Consider the following 21359-nt stretch of genomic DNA (forward strand, 5'->3'; position numbering starts at 1 on the left):
CAAGACACACTCTCCGACTATTAGGTACTATTTAATCTCACTAAAACACTATTAACACAATAAAAAGATAAGGGATTTCCCAGAATTATCTTAGTTAATGTGTCTAAACACATCTGAATCCGTCCCAATGCAATCGCTTTTTTTTTTTTTTTCTAACTTTTTTTTTTCTTCTAGTCCTTCGCTATCAATATCATCATCTACGAATCTTTCATCCTCGCTCAAATTAATGGGGAAATTGTAATTTTCTCGCTTCGAATAGCACTTGCTGCTGGAGGCTCCCATTATAAACAATGTGAGGACGTGAGGATCCCTCACCTTTGTGACGTCATCGTCTGCTACTTCCGGTAAAGGCAGGGCTTGTTTATTAACGACCAAAAGTTGCGAACTTTATCGTCGATGTTCTCTACGAAATCCTTTCAGCAAAATAATCGCAATATTGCGAAATGATCAAGTATGACACATAAAATGGACCTGCTATCCCCGTTTGAATAAGAAAATCTCATTTCAGTAGGCCTTTAAGTTACAAGCTAAAGTTTTGAGTTACAAGCATCCCCGCTATTAGTTGGCAGTAAGATCAACTAGTCTTACTTGTTAGCATTAGCTCATAGCTAGAGATGGACATAACTTTTTTTAAAACTTTTTTTTAAGTGAGGGTGAAAGACAGCCCTGAGGAGAAGCGGGTGATAACAATGAATCAAAAACATGTGTGAGCGTGTGGCCAACTTAGCGTAGCAAATAAAGCTTATCACTGCTAGTGTGCACCATTCTGAAGCAGGAGGAGTCTAACGCAGAGGTCTTTAACAGAGGTTCGCAGAAGTGCTGCATTGAGGGAGGAGGGGGTTAATGAAAATTTTTGGTTAATTAGACTAAAAAACAAAAAACAAAACAGAAATAAATATTTATACAGTATTGTAGTCATGTTAGCATATAAGATAGCTAGCAACTAGCAAACTTATTTCTAGCTGGCTGATAGCTGTGCAATACTGTATTCTTTCAAAATCATAGTATTGCACAAAACCAAGGTGACTTTAGGACCAGTTTAATTTAAAGCACAAATTTATACAGCATACATAAGTAGTGGGTCCCATCTGGATATGAGTTTTGGAAATTTTGGTAACAAGTGGCCAGCTAGCAAATATTGCTCTAGTTTCTTGCTAGCAATTAACGCTCTAGTTGCCATTTAGCTAATAGTGCCGCTCGACTGAATTATTTCAATATGTTAGTAATGTACAATAACAAGGTGTCTAGCGACTTGCGCTCTAGTTGTCAACTAGTTACTGGTTACTAAAACACGGCCACAAAGTTGACATTCTTTGTTACATCCTGGGTTATTCTTCTCAGTTAGACGTAGGATTCCATGTGCTGAAACCACAGGCGTGTGTTTTGCACAAAAAAACAAAAGGTAGCAACCGCAGCACAGAAGCCAGCAAGTGACTCTATTGGTGCCAGGCAGACCTCTTTCTCTTCCCTAAAAAGTGAGTTTTATCATCACTGCTGTTTATAGTCCACCCAATGCTAACATTAGCACTGCTATGAGTTAGATGTTAGCCTCTATGATTTCCTTTTTTGATTCAATGAAAATCATCCACTTCTTCTCACCACTGTCCTTCAACCTCACTTACTCCCGACCCAGACTTTAATCTATAGCATAACAGTTAGCCAAGAGGAAAAAACATGTGAGCTGGGGTGCCACTGTGTTTCATTTCAGATGTTGTTCTTATGCTTTACTCCCTCAGGTATGTTTGCAGTATTTGAAAAATATTTTAGTACTAAGTAGCCAATAACAAGACCTACAAAAGGCTATGGTGTAAATCGATATGAATCAATATACATACAGATGCATAGACACAGCTGTTTGAGGGACTCTGATGAACCAACCTCATTTGTTTTGATTGCGGATTCGCAGACATCGCCTCTTCGGTGAAGGCCCCAGCTCTGAGCTGCCGGTTGCTGATAATGGTGTACTAATGGAACAAGACAGAATGGCTGTTTTCTCAGTGCCGGGCTTTGGCACAGGCTGGATAACCACGCAACCCCCTGTAGAAAGTAGAGGCACGGTGTAGGCATGTTCGCCATCCTCCACATTGGAGTCAAGGTCTGATTTACTCTCTGCCTCAAACATCTGGCCATGCGTTGAGCACCGCTTCACAGATTCCCATTCTCCCACACAACAGTTGTTCTCTTTAAGGGCTTCTCGCTCCAGATCACTATTGGCTGGGTGCTCCACTGCCTTTTCTTCCGCTGCAACCCCATCTCGTGTTCTCTCAGAGTGAAAAGTATGAAGTGAATGCCAATCTGTGCCATTGACAATAACATTACATGGGGATGCAGGGCTTGTTTGTAGTTGAATCCTTGGTGTGCTGGGAGCAAGTTGTGTAGTAATGTCATTTTGAAGACCATTCACATCCAAAGAAAAGCTTTTGTAGCTTGATATTGAATGAGATTTTTCCAGAGTGTCTGAGCGAGTGGTCCCAAACATCTCAGTATTACCGAGGGGTCTCTGTAATGCCTGCCCTTCCCATAGATTGTGACAGCCGTTAACTTCCTTTTCCAGCCCAACAGGTGGTGAAGGTCTTGGCTCAACCTCTGCTTCTATTTTGCTCTGAGCCTTCGGCGCCATTCGCTGAAAGACGTGCTGTTGGCATGATTTCTGGCTCACAGTTAAATCAATAACCCCTTCCAGTAGTTTAATGTCATTGGTAGGACTCACGTTCCTCATATTGTCCTCCACCTTCATAGTCATGTTCATCACCGGTAATCTGTTTCTCTCCGAGCCTTCAGGAGAAAGGCATTCTCCATCACTAGCATCTTGCCTCTGTGTGTCTCTCTCTCCTACAGGGGGATTTTGAGACCTAGATGCTGAAACATCTGAAAAGACAGGAGCGCTATTGTCTGGCTGGTCCTGGGATGATTTGGGATTGAAGGGGATGGGAATTGGAATGGGAACTGGGACTGGAAGGGGTACAATGACAGGGTAAGGGACTAATAGGGTTGGTGGCGGTACTAATGGGGCGAGGGATGGAAGGCCATAATTCATCATCGGTGGCAGGGGGATGGCTCCATTGGGCATCATATTGATAGGTGGAAAAGGGGGAAGCCCTGGCATTTGAAAACCAGGATGGGGCGGGATCATGCCAGGATTAGGATTGGCTGAGGGGTACAAATGCGGGGACATAATGGGTCTATGCATGGAGCTAGATGCAGCCCCAAAAGTCCGTGGTGGAGGTGGGGGACCTATACCAGGGATCATGGGGTTTGACAAGGGACTGTTGGGTCCGCCTGGGTGGACCGATGGACGTAGATATGGTGGTCGGATCTGCTGCATCATCTGATGTTCCATAAACAGAGGCAAAGGCATTGGCCCCCGAGGGGTCATCACCATCGGGGGGCTTCCAGAGGGGACCCCAACAGCTGGATGCAAAGTAGGTATGGGCGGCTGGGGAAGCGTTGGGCTCTCATGGGGTCGCGGTGTGGAGATCTTGGCTGAGGAGGAGGAGGACGGTGAGCAAGCGACATCTGAGGACATATTAGACGAAGTGCAGGGAACTGAAGAGTTTATGGGTCCTCCCGGTGATGGAGCTGTCCGCCGAAGGTCGTTAAAAGGCGTTCCCCAGGATTCAGGAGTAAGCAGCTGTATACCTCCACTGCACTCTGCCTTACTCTCTAATTCAGTTCCATGTCCTGGGTTACAGAGAGATACTGGCAGTGCTGCTTGTGTCTCCTTATAAAATATGTCCATCTTATATTGGTTCAAGCATTTGGCACTGCAGAACTGCAGCCGTCGTTCACCTGCCCCAAAGTCCAGGTATTCCTTTGTGTGGCGGATATGCTTGCACCAGTCACACACCTATGTCAAAGTAAACATAGCACACAGCTTCTCAGTCACCCTGCTTATAAACGTGGGAAAAACAACACATTGTCCTTTAAAGTACCCCCAACCATATGGAGATACACATTAAATAATGTTTTTTTATGCTACATTTTTACACATGGCACTAAACTTTGACTGAATAATGTTCAATCCTCTATTCTGTGTTTGTGTAATTACATGGTTGTTAACAATGCCAATTTGCAATGTAAAACACGCTAGCAATTAGGGTTGGGCGATATTGCCTTTTTTTAATATCGCGATACTTTTAAGGCCATATCGCGATATACGATATATATTACGATATTTTGCCTTGGTCTTGAATGAACACTTGATGCATATAATCACAGCAGTATGATGATTCTATGTGTATACATTAAAACATTCTTCTTCATACTGCATTAACATATGCTACTTTTAAACTTTCATGCAGAGAGGGAAATCACAACTAAGTCAATTGACCAAAAGTGTATTTATTAAAGTTATTAAGCAATAGCACAAACATTCAAGTCATTTCCAAAACATAAATTACAAAATTGTCGTAGACATTTTAAGTGTCAAATAAAAATGAGTTGCATAATAGGAAATCAAATAGTATTCGTCCTTCACTATGTGGTATGTTACTAAGGTTATGAAATTCTCTTCATACTCTAGCGAGTGACTTTTCAAATGATGCTACATATTAACAGTAATACTAATTTTTATAGCAACACTCTTTTACCCCACATTGGACAAATGACGGTTGTCTGTTGGACATATTCCCACTTGAAGCTGAACCACCGCCAGACGATGGAAACCCTGCTGTTTTTATTGGGAATTAAGTCTTCCTTCATTTGTTACCAGATCCGCACAATCTTTCTCTCGTATGGCTACGTTAGCAGCTAAGGTAAGCCACGGCGCTACCTCTCTGCTCTGCGAGGGCGTGTATGTGACGTGTGACGTGACAGTTTGTGACGTATGTAAGAATGTGTGCCTGCTTGTCTGCGAGGAGAGACAGGAAAGAGCGAGGAGAGCCTGTAGTGGACGTGACAGTTTGTGACGTATGTAAGAATGTGCCTGCTTGTCTGCGAGGAGAGACAGGAAAGAGCGAGGAGAGCCTGTAGTGTACGCCCGCAGCTAAAAGTCCGGTGTGACAACGAATACTCGAATATTATAATATAGTCATTTTCTATATCGCACAGAGACAAACCCGCGATATATCGTATATATCGATATATCGCCCAGCCCTACTAGCAATCTACTAAAGATCACGACTGGAGAGTTGTCCTCAACAAGGACAAAAACCCAAGTCTCATTCGTAAGACTTTTTACACTTTGCATCTCAATGTGTGAATAACTAATAGACAATTGATCCATCTGTTGTTACATCCATGTTCTAGATAACATGTTTCCTGTTCAGGGTCATAGCAGGAGTTTGAGCCTGTCCCATCTGACTATGCCTTGGACCCAGGCTTTGTGTGGCCCTAAACAAGATTTTGTTTTTGGCCCTATTTGTGTCCTTAGTATTACTTATTTATTATCATCATTAAACTCATGAAAGGCCCCCCCACCCCCACCTTAAATCTAATGTCACCAGCCCACATACACACAATCAGAATGTTTAAATGCACTGAAAAATGAATTAATGACCTAATTTGGTTGAAATAGCTTTTTGAAACACATTCAACATGCCGCTTGTATTGTCTTCTTTGATTTTGCATGGAAAAAACTTTAATAATTAATTTAATACTAATTTAATTTATAATTACATTTTTGACATTTTAATATATCTAGATGATGTGATTGTAAATTAGTTCCTTCTTGCACGTATGCACTCCCATCCATCCATCATTGTATCTTGCATTCTACGCATATGCCATATATCTTTTCAATGTGACAACTCTGGAAGCCCAGTAGATGGCGCACACCATGATCAGTAAGCCCATAATATTTACATGTTTTCAGTTTCTTTAATAACGTTTTTCATCAAGGGTTCGAACCAGAGGCATCCATCAATCCATGTTCTTACGCTTATCTGGGGTCGGGTCACAGGGGCCTCAGCCCAAGCAGAGATGCCTATACTTCTCTCGGTAAGGTTATGTGCAGGCAATTGTGTCTCTTAAATGAGAAAAACAAGGAGCACAATCCATTCAGCGTGTCTGTTTTCATGAATTTACAGAATATATGCTCATAATCACAACGCCCACAATACTGGTAAAGCAATAATGCCAATAGAATAATTTTACAGTTTACATACAGTACGCTGTTTTTTGGAAATTAGTAGATCAGCCCCAGTGTTTATGCGACAGGTCGACCCTGCTTTCACCGCTGGCCAGTCAGATGCAGGGCAAATGGCTAGAATTCTCACAGCAGCTGAATGAAAGCCAGCTATAAATCACAATGGCTTCCATCTTCGTTTTACTTATACACAATATTACAGTAAATACTATTGGAAATATTAAATTAAAATGCGAAAAGTAGCTGATTTTACAATTAAGAATACACAAAATGCTTGCCTGACAACCCACAGAGATGACTGAAAAGTTATCTTTCCCTGTACATAAACCCTAAACAAACCTGCTGCACTGTGTCATCGCTGCAATACACCTTTACGGGAACAAGCGGTGCACATTTTTCTTGTAGAAGAGAATGAATGTGACCCTGGTGGAACAGATAGCAGTGGGCGAGCCCCTAACACAGTGTTACTTGTCAGACCACACACAGCTCACTCTGTCAGCTCAGGGAGGAGTGGCGGGTTCTTGCTGGAGATAATTAAGGCATTAATCAGTTGTCAAACTCCTCAACGACATCCATCCATCAAACACATCTTAAACATCCCTTGGTACTGAATGTTAATAAGACAAAGGATGCAACTAGACTGGAAAAATTATTTTGTAGCCCTCGGCAAAGCAACATTGGTTTAACTGACACGGTCCTCTTTAGCAAGAAAGCGAAACGGACGTGGATGTCGACTCAATAGCTTCAGTCGGTCACAATTTACTGCAGTTTGTTCTATCTCCATAAGTCAAAAGCCATTCTTCAACTTATGTGTTATGCATGAAGGGCCTGATTTACTATGATCCAGATATCATGCACCAAACAACGTGTGCAAACTATAGAATAGTGTGTACTATTAGTGGGTGAGTTGCGTGTGATCTACTAAGAGTGTGTACAATTGATAACTGGTGCAAAACCTCCTACTTAAATGAGCCTTTCACCATGGAAACACTCATATACAGCCCATTTATGTTATAACACGTCTACGTTTTTTTCGGGGTAATTTAGAAGCAGTCCTGCAGTGCTATCTACAACACAGCACAGTTTTTTGGCGTGATGAAGGTGCAATCTTGGAAGATGCTGTTGTTAACTGCGAGTGTGCGCTGTACTGTTCCGGACGAGACCTGGCTGCAGAAAAACATATTGGTGGAGGGGAGCAACCAGCATAAATTTTTTTTTTAGTGGGGCAAACTTTTTCAAACTACAATTTATTTGTTTTAAGCTGAACAATAGCTCTGTGAACATCCCTACAGTGGTCTCTGTGACGCTTTGCTGGCATCGTGGTGTGGTTGCGTTCTCTCGTGGGTGCAGTGGTGATGGAACACAGCGTGAAGGTAGGAATGATGATTTATTTATAACTACAAAACCAGACTAGGAACAAAAACACTTGCACGAAGGCACTACAAACAAAACCAACAGAAAGCGCTAGCATGAGCTAGGAACAAACAACAGAATAACGTGGAAGCTAAAGTACACCAAAGTAATTACCACAATGCGGGAAGCGCAATGTCACCTGTTGCATGGAAGCAAATAAGAGTCCGACAGCGAAAGGCAAACAAAGGCAGTCTTAAATAAGGAGATAATCACAAATCAGGTGGGCGTGACAAACAGAAGGCAGGTGACACTAAATGGGTAACTATGACAACTGAACAAAACAGGAAGTGCCACCAGGAACTAAGGACGTCAAATAACAGGATGTGAATAAACAAAAGCAGAACATGACATGATCCAAGTCGTGGATCATGACATAAGCTCTCCCTAAGGGACAAATACCAGATGTCCCACAAAATGACAAGCTTGAACCCCCCTACACAACAAGAAAATCCAAACATGAAGGGAGGGCAGAGGGAAGACATGGTGGAGGGTCGCTAGGTCGCGTGTCCCCGAATATACCGAGGACAAGTCAGGTGGCGGCGCCGGATGGAACGCCGCTGCCACACAAGTCTTGGAGGGCGACCTCGTAGGGGCCACATCTGTGGCCAAAGTGGAGGAGGAAGCACCCGGCGAGGAGGACGACCTGGGCACGGCCAATCCGTGGCCGACGTGAAGGTGGATGCGCCCTGCAAAAAGGGCGACCTCGTAGAGGCCACACCCGTGGCCGACGAGGAGGACGAAGTGGACAAGGCCACATACGTGGCCGACAAGGAGGTGGGTGCTTCGGCGCCGTCGTCATGGGGGGCTTAGAAGCTGCAGAAGAGGAAGGTGCGGGTTCTGCAGCCAAAGCAGGCCCGAGTGGAGCAGGCGAAGACGGTGCGGGAGCTGTAGCCAAAGCAGGTGGCGTCGTCGTCGCCGTGGAGACAGGTGCTGGAACAGCAGGCAAAGCCAGCGCTGGAGCTTGGAGCGTCAGCCGAGGAGCAGGCACTGGTGTCCGCCGGGGAGCAGGCACTGGTATCAGCCGAGGAGCAGGCACTGGTATCAGCTGAGAAGCAGGCACTGGTACTGACGCCAGCCGAGGAGCAGGCACTGGTGCCAGCCGAGGAGCAGGTACTGGAGTGGAATCCAGTGTAGAGTCAGGTGCTGGAGTGGGATCCAGCATTGAGTCCCATGCTGGATTGGGATCCAGCAAAAAGTTAGGTGCTGGAGTGGGATCCAGACCTAGACTAAGACTATGACACGGACTCGGACTAAGACTTGGACTCTAACTATGACACCGGACTAAGACTAAGACTTTGACTTGGACTGTGACTACGACTAGGACTTGGACTGTGAGTAGGACTAAGACTAGGACTAAGACTAAGACTAGGACTAACACTAGGATTAAGACTGTGACTATGGCTTGGGCTAGGACTAGGGCTAAGGCTGGGGCTTGGACTAGGGCTAGGACTAGGACTAGGACTAGGAATAGGGCTAGGGCTAACTACAGATAGTCGTGGTGCCGGTGGAGGCGGCTTGGGAGGCGGTAGTGGTTTAGCTAACCGGAATACTGGTGGAGGAGGACGCGCAGGAGGCTGCGGTCTGGCGGGACGAAAGTCCGGTGGAGGATGTCTTGTTGGAGGTAGAGGCTTGGCTGAGCGCCGCTGTGCTACGCACTAGCCCCCCCCCTCAAAAAGTGGATTGCCAGACGCGCTCTCCACGGACTGAAACTACCTCTAGGGGTGGGTGGGGGAGGAACAGAAAGAGGTAAACTGGGTGGGAGGAGCCAAAGTCACAGGTGGCGGGATTTGAAAATCATAAGACGGATATTTGGACTGTATACAAATGTCCTTAAGGAGTCTGATAAGAGTCATTTAAGTCCCCTGTGGACGACTGAGGGAGGGTATGTTCTCATAAAAAATCCTCATCTCCACTCTCCTCTGAAGACGTCAGAGGGATGACGTCACGGCTGCAGTACTTGTGACTGACAGGTCAGCCGGAGGAGTCAATGGAAGGGTAAAAAAACATACTACTAGACATGTAGGGTGAGTCCTGGACGGGTTTAAGGTGGCTGTGTCCATGAAAGAGAGATGGCGGGGCTGGCACGTCTCCATCGCGAGGCGAAGTCTTCCTCCCTGACTTCCGCCCTTGCTGACGCGAGCGAGCTGGGCAAGACAGGACCTCATCGTGCCAAGACGAGTCGAGTGGAGCTTGGAGACGTCCAGGCTCCCACATCAACTCTGGCGTGTAGCAAAATGTCCCAGCCTCCATCTCTTGGGCTATTTTCCCCGTAAGCTCATTAAAGTCTTTTATCGCTGATGCGAAAGAACGTCTTTCTGCTCGGACTCTTCTGTGACGCTTTGCTGGCATCGTGGTGTGGTTGCGTTCTCTCGTGGGTGCAGCGGCGATGGAACACAGCGTGAAGGTAGGAATGATGATTTATTTATGACTACAAAACCAGACTACGAACAAAAACACTTGCACGAAGGCACTACAAACAAAACCAACAGAAAGCGCTAGCATGAGCTAGGGACAAACAACAGAATAGCGTGGAAGCTAAAGTACACCAAAGTAATTACCACAATGCGGGAAGAGCGATGTCACCTGTTGCATCCAAGCAAATAAGAGTCCGAGAGCAAATGGCAAACAAAGGCAGTCTTAAATAAGGAGATAATTACAAATCAGGTGCGCGTGACAAACAGAATGCAGGTGACACAAAATGGGTAACTATGACAACGGAACAAAACAGGAAGTGCCACCAGGAACTAAGGACGTCAAATAACAGGATGTGAATATACAAACAGAACAAAGACAGAACATGACATGCTCCAAGTCGTGGATCATGACAGTCACAGCCTTAGGAAAACTACATATATCATAACAAAGTATATATTGTGCTTTTTACGTGTTGAAGTACCCTTTAAAAAGCTGAAATCTACCCCACATGACAATACAGTGCTTGCCAAAAAGGGATTCAAAATTTAAAAAATATATATGAAATCAACTTCAAACAAGAAAAAGGGTACTTTCAGCTTTTTGAAGAGGAACTCAAAAAGTAAACGGTACAGACGCAAGAAAATTCATATTGTTCATTGACAAAAAAAGCCTCAACTAAATTTGTAATAATCCCCTTAGGTCATCCATCAACTAAACAATTATAAAATGACAGTGCTGAATAAAAAATATGTCTAATATTTTTTTATTTTTTGACAGTAAATATATGTTGACAAGAATACATAAGCCGGAGCTGTAGCCCAAATGCCTCTTTTCTCACAGCTAATTCTGTGTAATTGCCAGTTTTGAATATTTTTAATAAATATAGACGCCAAAACTGCCGCAACAGAACAATTACAGTCTCAGTATTGTGAGCGTTCTGATGATCAGCATTAAGTCTGCATACTTAGACACGCTACATGGATTGTGCTCCTTAATTTGCTCACTTAAAGACTCACCTCTGACCTGGAAGTGTATTCTTTCCCGGCATATAAACATTGAAGAGATGCAAGCGAAAAGTTCATTTTAATTTCTTATCTGCGCCTTGTTGTGTGAAGATACCGAAAATGGCTGTGAGTATAACCAAGAAGAGGGATTTCTTTGTCTGGACCGACGACGAATTGGAGTTTTACTGCAAGTAACAAATGATTAAAAAACATTAACTGGGAGTCCTCGCCATCGAAGTATAGGGACATTCTGTCGCGATTTCTCGAGAGCTACCACCCGCCGGTGGAGGCCAGCTCAAGCACCAAAGATTTTCCCCACCAAAAGGGCAAAATAACTAACTTTTCATTTCTCTGGTACAACACACTCATTGACAAACATGTCTCACCAGGCTGCCGTTCTTCCAGGCCTTATCCAAAACCGTCGCTCAACATTGCTATTTTGCCATCTGAGATGTGGTGTATCCAACATAGCTGCAATCACGCGTTTCCTTCTCTTAATGTATTCATGTGTGATTTTGTATAAGCGCCTGTACATGTAGAAGAAGGAGAAACACGGACATGTCTGGATGAGTCGCTTCCATATTTCTAGAGTTTACTTCTGAGTGGAAACCGGTTGTTATGAAGCTGGCTGTGGCGCATTGTTTCTGACATCACTTCTTCTCCGAACTGAGTTTAGAAACGATCAATGAGTCCAAACCGAGCTAAGAGATTCAAGAAATAGACTGGCACGCTCACCCGTGGAAAAAAAATTCCAAAGGAGGGGCCCTTAAACGATGGGTTAGTGTGGCTGACACGGGGTTTAGGCTAATTAGTTATCCGTTTAAGGAGTTATCCGGCCTAATATAGACAGGGCCTCAGAGACGCAATCCTCTGCAAACCAGTTTAGTAGATCAGCTTTGCGTGCGCTATCAAGTTTGCACGTGTTTTATTACACGCAAATCTTTAGTGGATCAGGCAACAACTGTATTAAATAGATACAGTCGTGGTCAAAAGTTCACATACACTTGTAAAGAACATAATGTCATGGCTTTCTTTAATTTCCAATATTTTCTGCAACTCTTATTTTTTTGTGATAGAGTGATTGAAGCCCATACTTACTGGTAAAAAAAAACATTTATGAAATTTGGTCTTTGATGAATTTATTATGGGTCTATTGAAAATGTGACCAAATCTGCTGGGTCAAAAGTATACATACAGCAAAGGTAATATTTGGTTACATGTCCCTTGGCAAGTTTCACTGCAAAATGGCACTTTTGGTAGCCATTCACAAGCTTCTGGCAAGCTTTTGTTTGAATTTTTGACCACTGCTCTTCACAAAATTGGTGCAGTTCAGCTAAATTTGTTGGTTTTCTGACATGGACTTGTTTCTTCAGCATTGTCCGCATGTTTAAGTCAGGACTATGGGAAGGCCATTCGAAAACCTTAATTCTAGCCTGATTTAGACATTCCTTTACCACTTTTGACATGTGTTTGGGGTCATTGTCCTGTTGGAACACCCAACTGTGCCAAAGACCCAACCTGCGGCCTGATGATTTTAGGTTGTCTTGAAGAATTTGGAGGTAATTCTCCTTTTTCATTGTCCCATTTACTCTCTGTTAAGCACCAGTTCCATTGACAGCAAAACATGCCCAGAGCATAATACTACCAGCACCTTGCTTGACGGTAGGTTTGGTGTTCCTGGTATTAAAGTTCTCACCTTTTCTCCTCCAAACATGTTGCTGGGTATTGTGGCCAAACAGCTCACTTTTTTTTTTTCATCTGACATCACATGGACAAAGATAAGGCCTTCTGGAGGAAAGTTCTGTGTGTCTATTTATACTTGCATTTTCCTTTCCATCCTTACCCTTTCCATCATTGTAACTGAGCTACTGTGTGGAACTATTTCCCTTGTGGATCATTAAAGTTAGCCTAAGTCTAAGTCTAAGTGTATGTAAACTTTTGACCATGACTGTACATGTTCCAAAAGCATAAAAATGTCCAGTATGTAAAGGCATAACTGATGTGCGAAATTACATATCATAAGAGCTCTTGTCACTCAAATTCACTCTCAACATCTTTACGTTGGCCGCTGTTTAATTTAAGGATCATTACTAATTTAAAGTCAAAATAGCACTCTTATCAGTTGAATTTGACAGTAAGCCTTGGACATTTTGAATAATAAATGTGCTGAAATGTTTCATCACCGTGAAGGACAGATGGAAAGCACTTAACAACTTTGTGCGCTGTGAGTGAAATTCTACTGCACATTACGCTAATGGAGCTGTGCTCTTCACATCCTGCACACAGATGTTTGCAGTTGAATTTAATTACCATCATTTATTTCCACTGCGGCTGATGTACAGACACCGGTGGTGCGATTTAACCGTTCACAGTAGAGCAATTACCATGGTTCCTGTAAGTCAGTAATCTCACCAAATCCTTATCTGTACATCTGACCTGATGAGCCGGCCTCCTGTAATGAAGTTGCTGTCCTATGATTTGATGATAACGACATTAATAGATTGGATAAGAGATGTATCTGACAAATGAAGGAAATTTTACTCAACAAATAAAAACGAAACGAACGGGTTGTGGAAAAGACATTCGCTCCTTTCACACTGTCCTTACAAAACCAGCTTTATCCAGGTTCTTATGATTCTGTTTCAAATGAGTTTAGCATATCTGCATGTATCTGTAAAACAAATGCTGATTATCAAAACGCTCAGAATACTGGTAGGAAGAGATCCAAATATATTAATTTAGCTCTCGCAATGTGTTTTATCCGGACTGTTCTGCAGCCACTTTTTTAAATCTATATATAGCACATGTAAAATGTGCGCGCAAACTGGCACAGTTAAATACACAAATGGCTGTTTTGTCTAGAATGCACTTTAAAAGTAAATCGGCCATGGAAGTTGGTGTCTGCTGCATATTAAACAACATTACGAAAAAGCACAGGTTGGACAGTTGGAGTATATGATGCCATGAACGTGGAGAAAAATGAGTGTCGCCAAAAACCTAACCATAAGGCGGTATGGACCACATTTGCACTTGTTATCATTTGCAGGGGCAGTTTTAGTAGATTACTGGCAACACGTTTACTAATAGGACACTACGCACAATGTTATAGTTTGTACATGCTATTTAGCATGCAATTTTAGGATCTTGGTAGGTCAAGCCCATTGTATAATAATATGTGCGATATATGCATTTGTTTGACATATTCTCAGGCATTAAGACATTTCCCCAAAATCCAGAATACCTTTCCTACCAGTTTTTTTTTTACCTGTCAATGCAGCAAAAACATGATGCCTGATTTCATTTTCGATGCTGATACTTCATCATCAGTATCTCTTCCTTAGACATTTGCATGAAACATGCGCACCGAGTAATATTATCAGTCCTGCTTGTTTGCTCATGCTAGCAGTGTGATACAGGTAAATTCATTCTAACAATGTTTGCCTTGAAAAAGAACTAAACTTCACAATCCACCTCGACTCTCACTGAATATTTTGTAGCTGCAAAGATTTATAGTAATTTCTAAGAAAGTCACGTATAGTGATGAAAAATGAGAAAAGCAAATGAGTATGCGTATTTCAGAAATGTAAACCCACAAACTTGAATAGGCAAATATTATGTAAACAGTACAGAACACAAAAACGTTTCCCACTATAAAAAGCTGAAATCGGAATTGTGGAAACATTTTGGGCACTGACCATGAAGTAATTAAAGACGAGGGCTCACCCATTTGCAAAACCTGCCATAAGAAAGGTGCAGCTAAAGGGTCTATTATGTACAATTTGTGGGCTCACCACCTAGTTTTACATGCCAAAGTAAAATAAGACATAATAACTGAGTTAATTTGTTAGTGTCAAGTTACTTCATGAAGAATTGAGTTCAATATAAAGGTGTCACAATCAGTAGCTTAGCGTTGAGTAAACAAGCAGCAAAAGGTACTCCTGTCAATGGCTTCATTTAGTGACCATTCAAGGTTAGATGTGCGTGTAAAACACTAACAAAACAGAAGAGTCTTTGCAGGGCAGATTTTACTTGTATTTCATTGCAAGAGAGAGAAACATTTTGTTTTATATTTACTATTTTGTACTATTAATTATTAATTTCTACTAGGGCTGGGCGATAAAACGATATCGATATATATCGCGATAGACACGTAATTGATATCAATAAAACATGAATTAGGTAAAACTTTTTTTTTTTTTGTCGGGAGAAACCGGAAGTTGCAAAGCGAGGTTGGTTGCATTGATGAAGTCAATCACTTCCTTGTAACCTAGCAATGCAGGAAGTGATCACTGATAAGTTGGCGTCACATGCTAACAGCCAATCAGGTAACAGGTAGCTATCATGTCTGGTTGCGCCATCTTGTTGTCTTGTAGTTGATTATTTGCATGGAGGAAGAAGAGAAATCAGAAATGAGGACAGCAGACTACAAAGTAGTTGTCGATAAAACCGGTAAAGTCACCTTGACAGTGTGGCCGTTTTTTTTTTTTGTTTTTTTTTAAACCGACCGTAGGCACACTTAAGTGCTTGTAACAAGTAATACCACACCACCTAAGATGCGCTCACCCTTGAGCACAGGCGGCACTAAAACTGCATAAAGTAGTTCTTCTCAGGCTTCTCTCTATGTTCACATTTTCACACTTTGTGAGAATTTGTTACATATTCCTCTTTTTTGCGCCCTAATTTTACAAGGTCATTGTTAAGAGTTCATCCATACATCCATTTCCTACCGCTTATACCCCTTTGGGGTGGCGAGGGGTGCTGGTGCCTATTTCAGCTACAATCGGGCGGAAGGCGGCGTACACCCTGGACAAGTTGCTACCTCATCGCAGGGCCAACACATATAGACAGACAACATTCGAACTCACATTCGCACACTCGGGCCAATTTAGTGTTGCCAATCAACCTTGCCCCAGGTGCATGTCTTTGGAAGTGGGAGGAAGCCAGAGTACCCGGAGGGAACCCACGCATTCAGGGGGAGGACATGCAAACATGCAAACTCCACACAGAAAGATCCCGAGCCCGGGATGGAACCCTGACTAGTCGGGACCTTCGTATTGTGAGGCAGACGCACTAACCCCTCTGCCACCGTGAAGTCCTGTTAAGAGTTCAATGTTTTAAAATTTTGTTAACAATGATTGTTTGAGTGTTTTCCATGTTGGAGTTAACACTGCTGTCTTGATAGCTGAGGGGATTATAATTAGAGGAAGGTGACATTTGAAACAATTAAGTTGACATTTAATGTATTTTTCGACTGAGCCCTAGCTTAACAAGCTTGCGTACGCACAAAAATCTGTCGTACGCCCGTTTCTTACTGCAAAGTTGAGGCCTATCAAGACTGACAGTGATGTGTGAATATCTGATACACGCACATTTCTACAGACCGTGTGATGCTGGTAACAGTTCACAAAAAAAATGTGCCAGCTTTTACCCCTCCAACTGATTAATGAACCCATCAGAGACATACAAACAATTACCCCGTCTTCCCCCTAAATTTTGTGGTAAATTGCACAAATTATATTTATATTGGGGGTAATCAGAGTCACCAACCTCTTGTAAAGTTTTACGTATCGTTGTGCGACTATTTTTTAAACGGGGTGCAGCACTAATTTTCTCGAGTTAGTTTTGCCCATGCACATCTATCTTCTTCTTCAATTCCTTCCTGACACGATCATTTATTTGTTTTATATCAATGTATGTTCAATTCTCGGAGACATGGAAATGACAGGCTGACAATTGTTTTGTCTTTGCTCAAAATACGAGAAAAAAATTACCTCCACTGACTTGGAATTGGTCAGATCGCATTGAGCTCAAGCACATGGCTACTTTCAATATTATTTGCATATGTATAAGGGAGCGTAGTCTGGGCATGGTATTGGCGTACCAAGCCATGCACATGTCTGTGGTCGCTTCCAAGTAGATTGCGGTGTAACAAAAAAATGTGCTTGGATTTGTGCATGCAAAAATTTTACTACATGTGTATTTTTACTTGAGTACGCCCATTTTTAGTAGGAAAGCCACGCAACTGTTGTCACATGAGGGTCCTGGTCCTAATTTTGATAGGTCATTAACATTGTCAATAATATCGGTATCTACAGATTAGGGTTGTACGGTATACCGGTTTTAGTATAGTACTGCAATACTAATGAATCACATTCGGTATTATAACGCCTCTGAAAAGTACCGGTCCGCCACCCCCCCGTGCCCCCTTCGTGGTCACGTCGTGTCATTGCTGGTTTACGAGTAGACGATCATGTTTGGTAGCTCACAATCCCAGAGTATTTACAATCAGACACAGTGTGTAGACAGAAAAGAAAGAATGAACGCATTTTGGGTTAAAAAATGACGATAAAGGATAATTTGTCCCGCGGCCCGGTTGGAGGGATGGGGGGATGTCCTTTTTTTTTTTTTTTTTTTCTTTGTCATGAAAAACGGACGTTTTTGTCATGAAAAAGGGAGGTTTTTGTGCTTGGTGCACTAATTGTAAGTGTATATTGTGTTTTTTATGTTGATTTAATACCTTAAAAAAAAAAAAAAAAAAAAAATTTGGGGGGGAAATAAAAATTAAGAAAAAATTCTTCTGCGGCCCGGTACCAATCGGGCCACGGCCGGTGGTTGGGGACCACTGCTTTAAGACATGGCTAGCTACTGTAGCTAGCAGCTAAAGTCCACCCCAAGTCGGCAGTGTTTTAGCTACTTCTAAATCACTAATCCTTGTCTCCATGGCGACAAATACGGTATGTTTCTTACAAGTATCATCCCTGCAGGACGAGAACTAGGTAAACATGCTTGATTACACACCGTAGCTCATTGGTGGATCTACACCTGACATCCCCTTTAATGATAAGTATAGGACATATTTAGTCGATACTAATATGGTTACGTCAATATTTTTAGCATCACATCTTTTTTTTTTTTATTGATATTATGTATATAAACTCAGTAAATATGTCCCTGGACACACGAGGACTTTGAATATGACCAATGTATGATCCTGTAACGACTTGGTATCGGTTTGATACCCAAATTTGTGGTATCATCCAAAACTAATGGAGAAAAGAAGCAGAAGAATAAATAATTATTGCATTTTAATATAAGTGTAGATGCAACATATTAATAGACAAAGCAAGCAAATATTAACAGTAAATGAACAAGCAGATTAATAATTTATTTTCTACCACTTGCCCTTGATAATGTTGACAAAATAATAGAATGGAAAATGACACAAAATGTTACTGCATATGTCAACAGACTAAATTAGGAGCCTTTGTTTACTTACTACTAAAAGACAAGTTGTCTTGTATGTTCACTATTTTATCTAAGGACAAAATTGCAATAAAAACATATGTTTAATGTACCTTAAGACGTTTTGTTAAAATAAAACCAATATTGCAATTTTTTGTGGTACCTTTTGTTTAGAAAAGTATCGACAAGTACCAAAAAGTATCGAAATAATTTTGGAACCGGTACCGGTCCCAAAATATTGGTATCGGGACAACACTGCTACAGATATATAACACTAATATAGTAAATACAGTTTTTAGTCATATCGCTCACCCCTATATCCGACAGTAATAGATAACAGATCGAAATCGTTAAGGAATGTCAATGTGATTTTATAAATGTTTTCTTATGACGTTAATCAATGCATTATAGTCATAATAAAATTGAAACTGTGATTATTCCTCAGACTATAATTGTATAGTTAAAATCTATAATTGTTGTATCCCTAGCTGACAGTATAAGGAAGTATGAAGGTGCCAGTCCTTGTCGATGACCTAACAGAAAAATTATCCCCTTTTCACACAAAAAAAACACAACAACATGAAAACATTTTTGCGCATTAAGCCGCCAAGCTTAAGCAATATCTGGTGTTAAATAGTTTAGGTCCTTACAAGCACATCGCTGTTTGTCTTGAAGACAAGCCTGGGCGTGTCCTGAGTAAAGCTGTGCTGGAGTAATTTCCCACCGAGGCCATCGTCGTCTCTCGCCTGGGGTGGGGGGAGAAATAATGGCTTCTTTTTATGAATGGACAAAATGAACAAGTGAACAGACCCAACAAGTCAACTCAAGAATGAAAAACAAGAGTGAGAAACAGAAATGGTGACTTCAACATGGCGAAGCATTTATTGGTTTATGGATAAACCAATAAAAGAGCTTCTTTGAACTGAAAACTGTGGGAGTGAGTGTTCATGCAGAAATTCATTTCAGAGTGCACAATTATCTCATGCCAGATGAAAATAAAACATAATGATAACAAATGTAAATGATACAAACAAATTATATATGAATATATTTTAAATCTAAATATTTTTTTATCTGATCCTGTTTCTGCTGCACTCTAAGAAGAGGTACACAAAGCAGAAGCCACCAGTAAAACGGACAAATCTTCATTTATATTCAATTAATTTTTGCCAAACCCAATTGGAAGTTCAGGTTAATATTTACAGTATATATCTGTGGGCCCGCTTGCAAAGTACTACAATATGCTAAAAAAATTAAAATGTGTGTTTTCATAATTGGTCAGATGAAGACATGGTCAGAAGGAATATAAACCAATCTAATATCTGAAGTGCTAAATACCAGTATTATAACCTCATTACCTGAACATTTTATAAAAAATGAAAAGCACTACACAGAATAACATTAGCACAAACATACCATGAGATGAATAGTAAAATTTAATCCATCCATTTTTTTACTGCTTGACCCTTTTGTGATCGCGGGAGGTCGCTGGAGCCTATATAAAAGTAAAATATTTAGATTTCAAGTATCTTTACCTGCTCTGCTGACAAACCGCCCTGCATTTGGATAATCAATAGTGTATCATCCTTTATCACTTAAGTCCCTGAGCGGCACTCCAATGCACATGTCAACTGTCTAATCAAATGGTATGTTTTTTTTCTGGTGCAGGCGAAGCAGAAACAGTTTGCACTCTTACGCCTTTCTTGATTACCTCTTGAGGAACTCTGAAGAAACGTTTCGTTAAACGGGTCGTACAGCCAAAAACGATGCAAGCATAGGGCATTTTTGGTCGTTTGGTGTTTTTTTCCTGGCCACCTTGTTCCCGCTCAGTTTTTTCTCTCTCTCTCCAGTTGTCATGGCAGCCAAGGAAGGCGGGAAGGCTTAGGCACACCTGGCACCAATCACCACACCCTACTTATAAAGATTGCAAACACCTGTCCTTTACTGGTTCTTTCCTTGATTCCCTCTGAGTCCAGACTATAACAACCGTCCTTTTGCTAAATTACTAGCAAGTATTTTTTTTTATGTTTCATTTGTTACTTTATTTTCGTGCTCAGCCTTTTTGCCTTCTTTCCTACTGCAAGTTTATTTTATACTTTGTTTCCTTGGTTTTTCGTGGCACTGGTTCCTCCACCTAGTACCATTGTTTGTTGTTCCTTCCCTTATTTGGATAAATTAAGACACTTTTTGAACTGTTACGTTTCCCTGTCTGTCTGGGATCGAAACTTTGCTGCGTGTGACAACATTGCTGTAATGATACAAGCACCCTTTAATCTGTCATTTTAGCTTCATAAACAAACATTTTGCATTTTGTTGGTGGAACATAATGTGCAAACTAATGTGTTTAGAGCCATTGGCCAGGTGGGAGCTATTTTGTTACACAAGAAGCTTTTGCAGGCAATCGACCAAATAGCTTCATCCTTCAACATTTAATGAAAGGCATTTTTTGAACCTGTATATTACAGTTGTTACTCGCTTAATCGTTTATCAGTGATATACAAAATGGAGACACAGTACAGCTATAATCTTAGAGCTTCATCCAAAACCTGACATGGCAATCAGTACCCGCATCCTTGACAGTAATTCACTTTTTTCATTTTAAAGGATACAAACCTTAAAACCCGTTTTAGCTTCTTTTACAATGTAACAGGACAGCTTTTAGTTAGTGAAAAATGGGTTTTAAACAACGCTTGTATAGTGAATGATCTCTCTCTGGTATACTCAGTATACGCGCACACACGAACACACACGCATACACACATTTTATGATCACAAATGTTCACACAGATCTGAGCGGATTTTGGTTGTGGTTGACAACATACACAGGCGCGTGCGCACACACACACACACACACACACACACACACACACACACACACACACACATGGTATTATCCTGTCTCCAGTTTGTGCTCTGACCCTATGGCCATGCGCCAACTCATTTGCATATTGTGCTAATGAGGTGCTGGCACTATGAACGAGGTGAGAGGCATTCACTGGAAGCCACCCAGATAGATAGATAGACTTTACTGTCCTAAGGGGACACCACACCAGCTGTCACCGTGCGAGCCTCCATCTGAGCTTTTATACATGTCCAGTGGTATGTGGCAGTCACCAGCTGACAAACTGCATTTTACACACAAAAAATGCCTCCGAACTGATTTAAAAATCCATAGACAAACGCAATCAAAATACTTATTT

The 21359-nt window shown here is 41.7% G+C and overlaps 1 protein-coding gene across 3 annotated transcripts in view; it reads right to left on the reverse strand.

Annotated features, from left to right (window-relative positions):
- Window positions 1-21359, reverse strand: part of sobpa (sine oculis binding protein homolog (Drosophila) a) — a 103949-nt gene that overhangs the window by 20538 nt on the left and 62052 nt on the right. Inside the window, exons 1-3 of one of the 3 annotated variants that reach the window (XM_061895746.1) lie at window positions 19871-19990; window positions 18810-18905; window positions 1879-3847 (exon numbers count right to left, since the gene is read on the reverse strand). In XM_061895746.1, coding sequence (XP_061751730.1) covers window positions 1880-3847; window positions 18810-18905; window positions 19871-19942 — 2136 coding nt within the window. In that variant the 5' untranslated portion in view covers window positions 19943-19990 and the 3' untranslated portion in view covers window position 1879. Of the gene's footprint in view, window positions 1-1878; window positions 3848-18809; window positions 18906-19870; window positions 19991-21359 lie in introns of those variants that run through there. The other 2 variants (XM_061895743.1, XM_061895744.1) reach the window with 2 other exon arrangements.

This window comes from Nerophis ophidion, linkage group LG03, assembly GCF_033978795.1.
Source record: "Nerophis ophidion isolate RoL-2023_Sa linkage group LG03, RoL_Noph_v1.0, whole genome shotgun sequence".
Classification (NCBI taxonomy): Eukaryota; Metazoa; Chordata; class Actinopteri; order Syngnathiformes; family Syngnathidae; genus Nerophis; species Nerophis ophidion.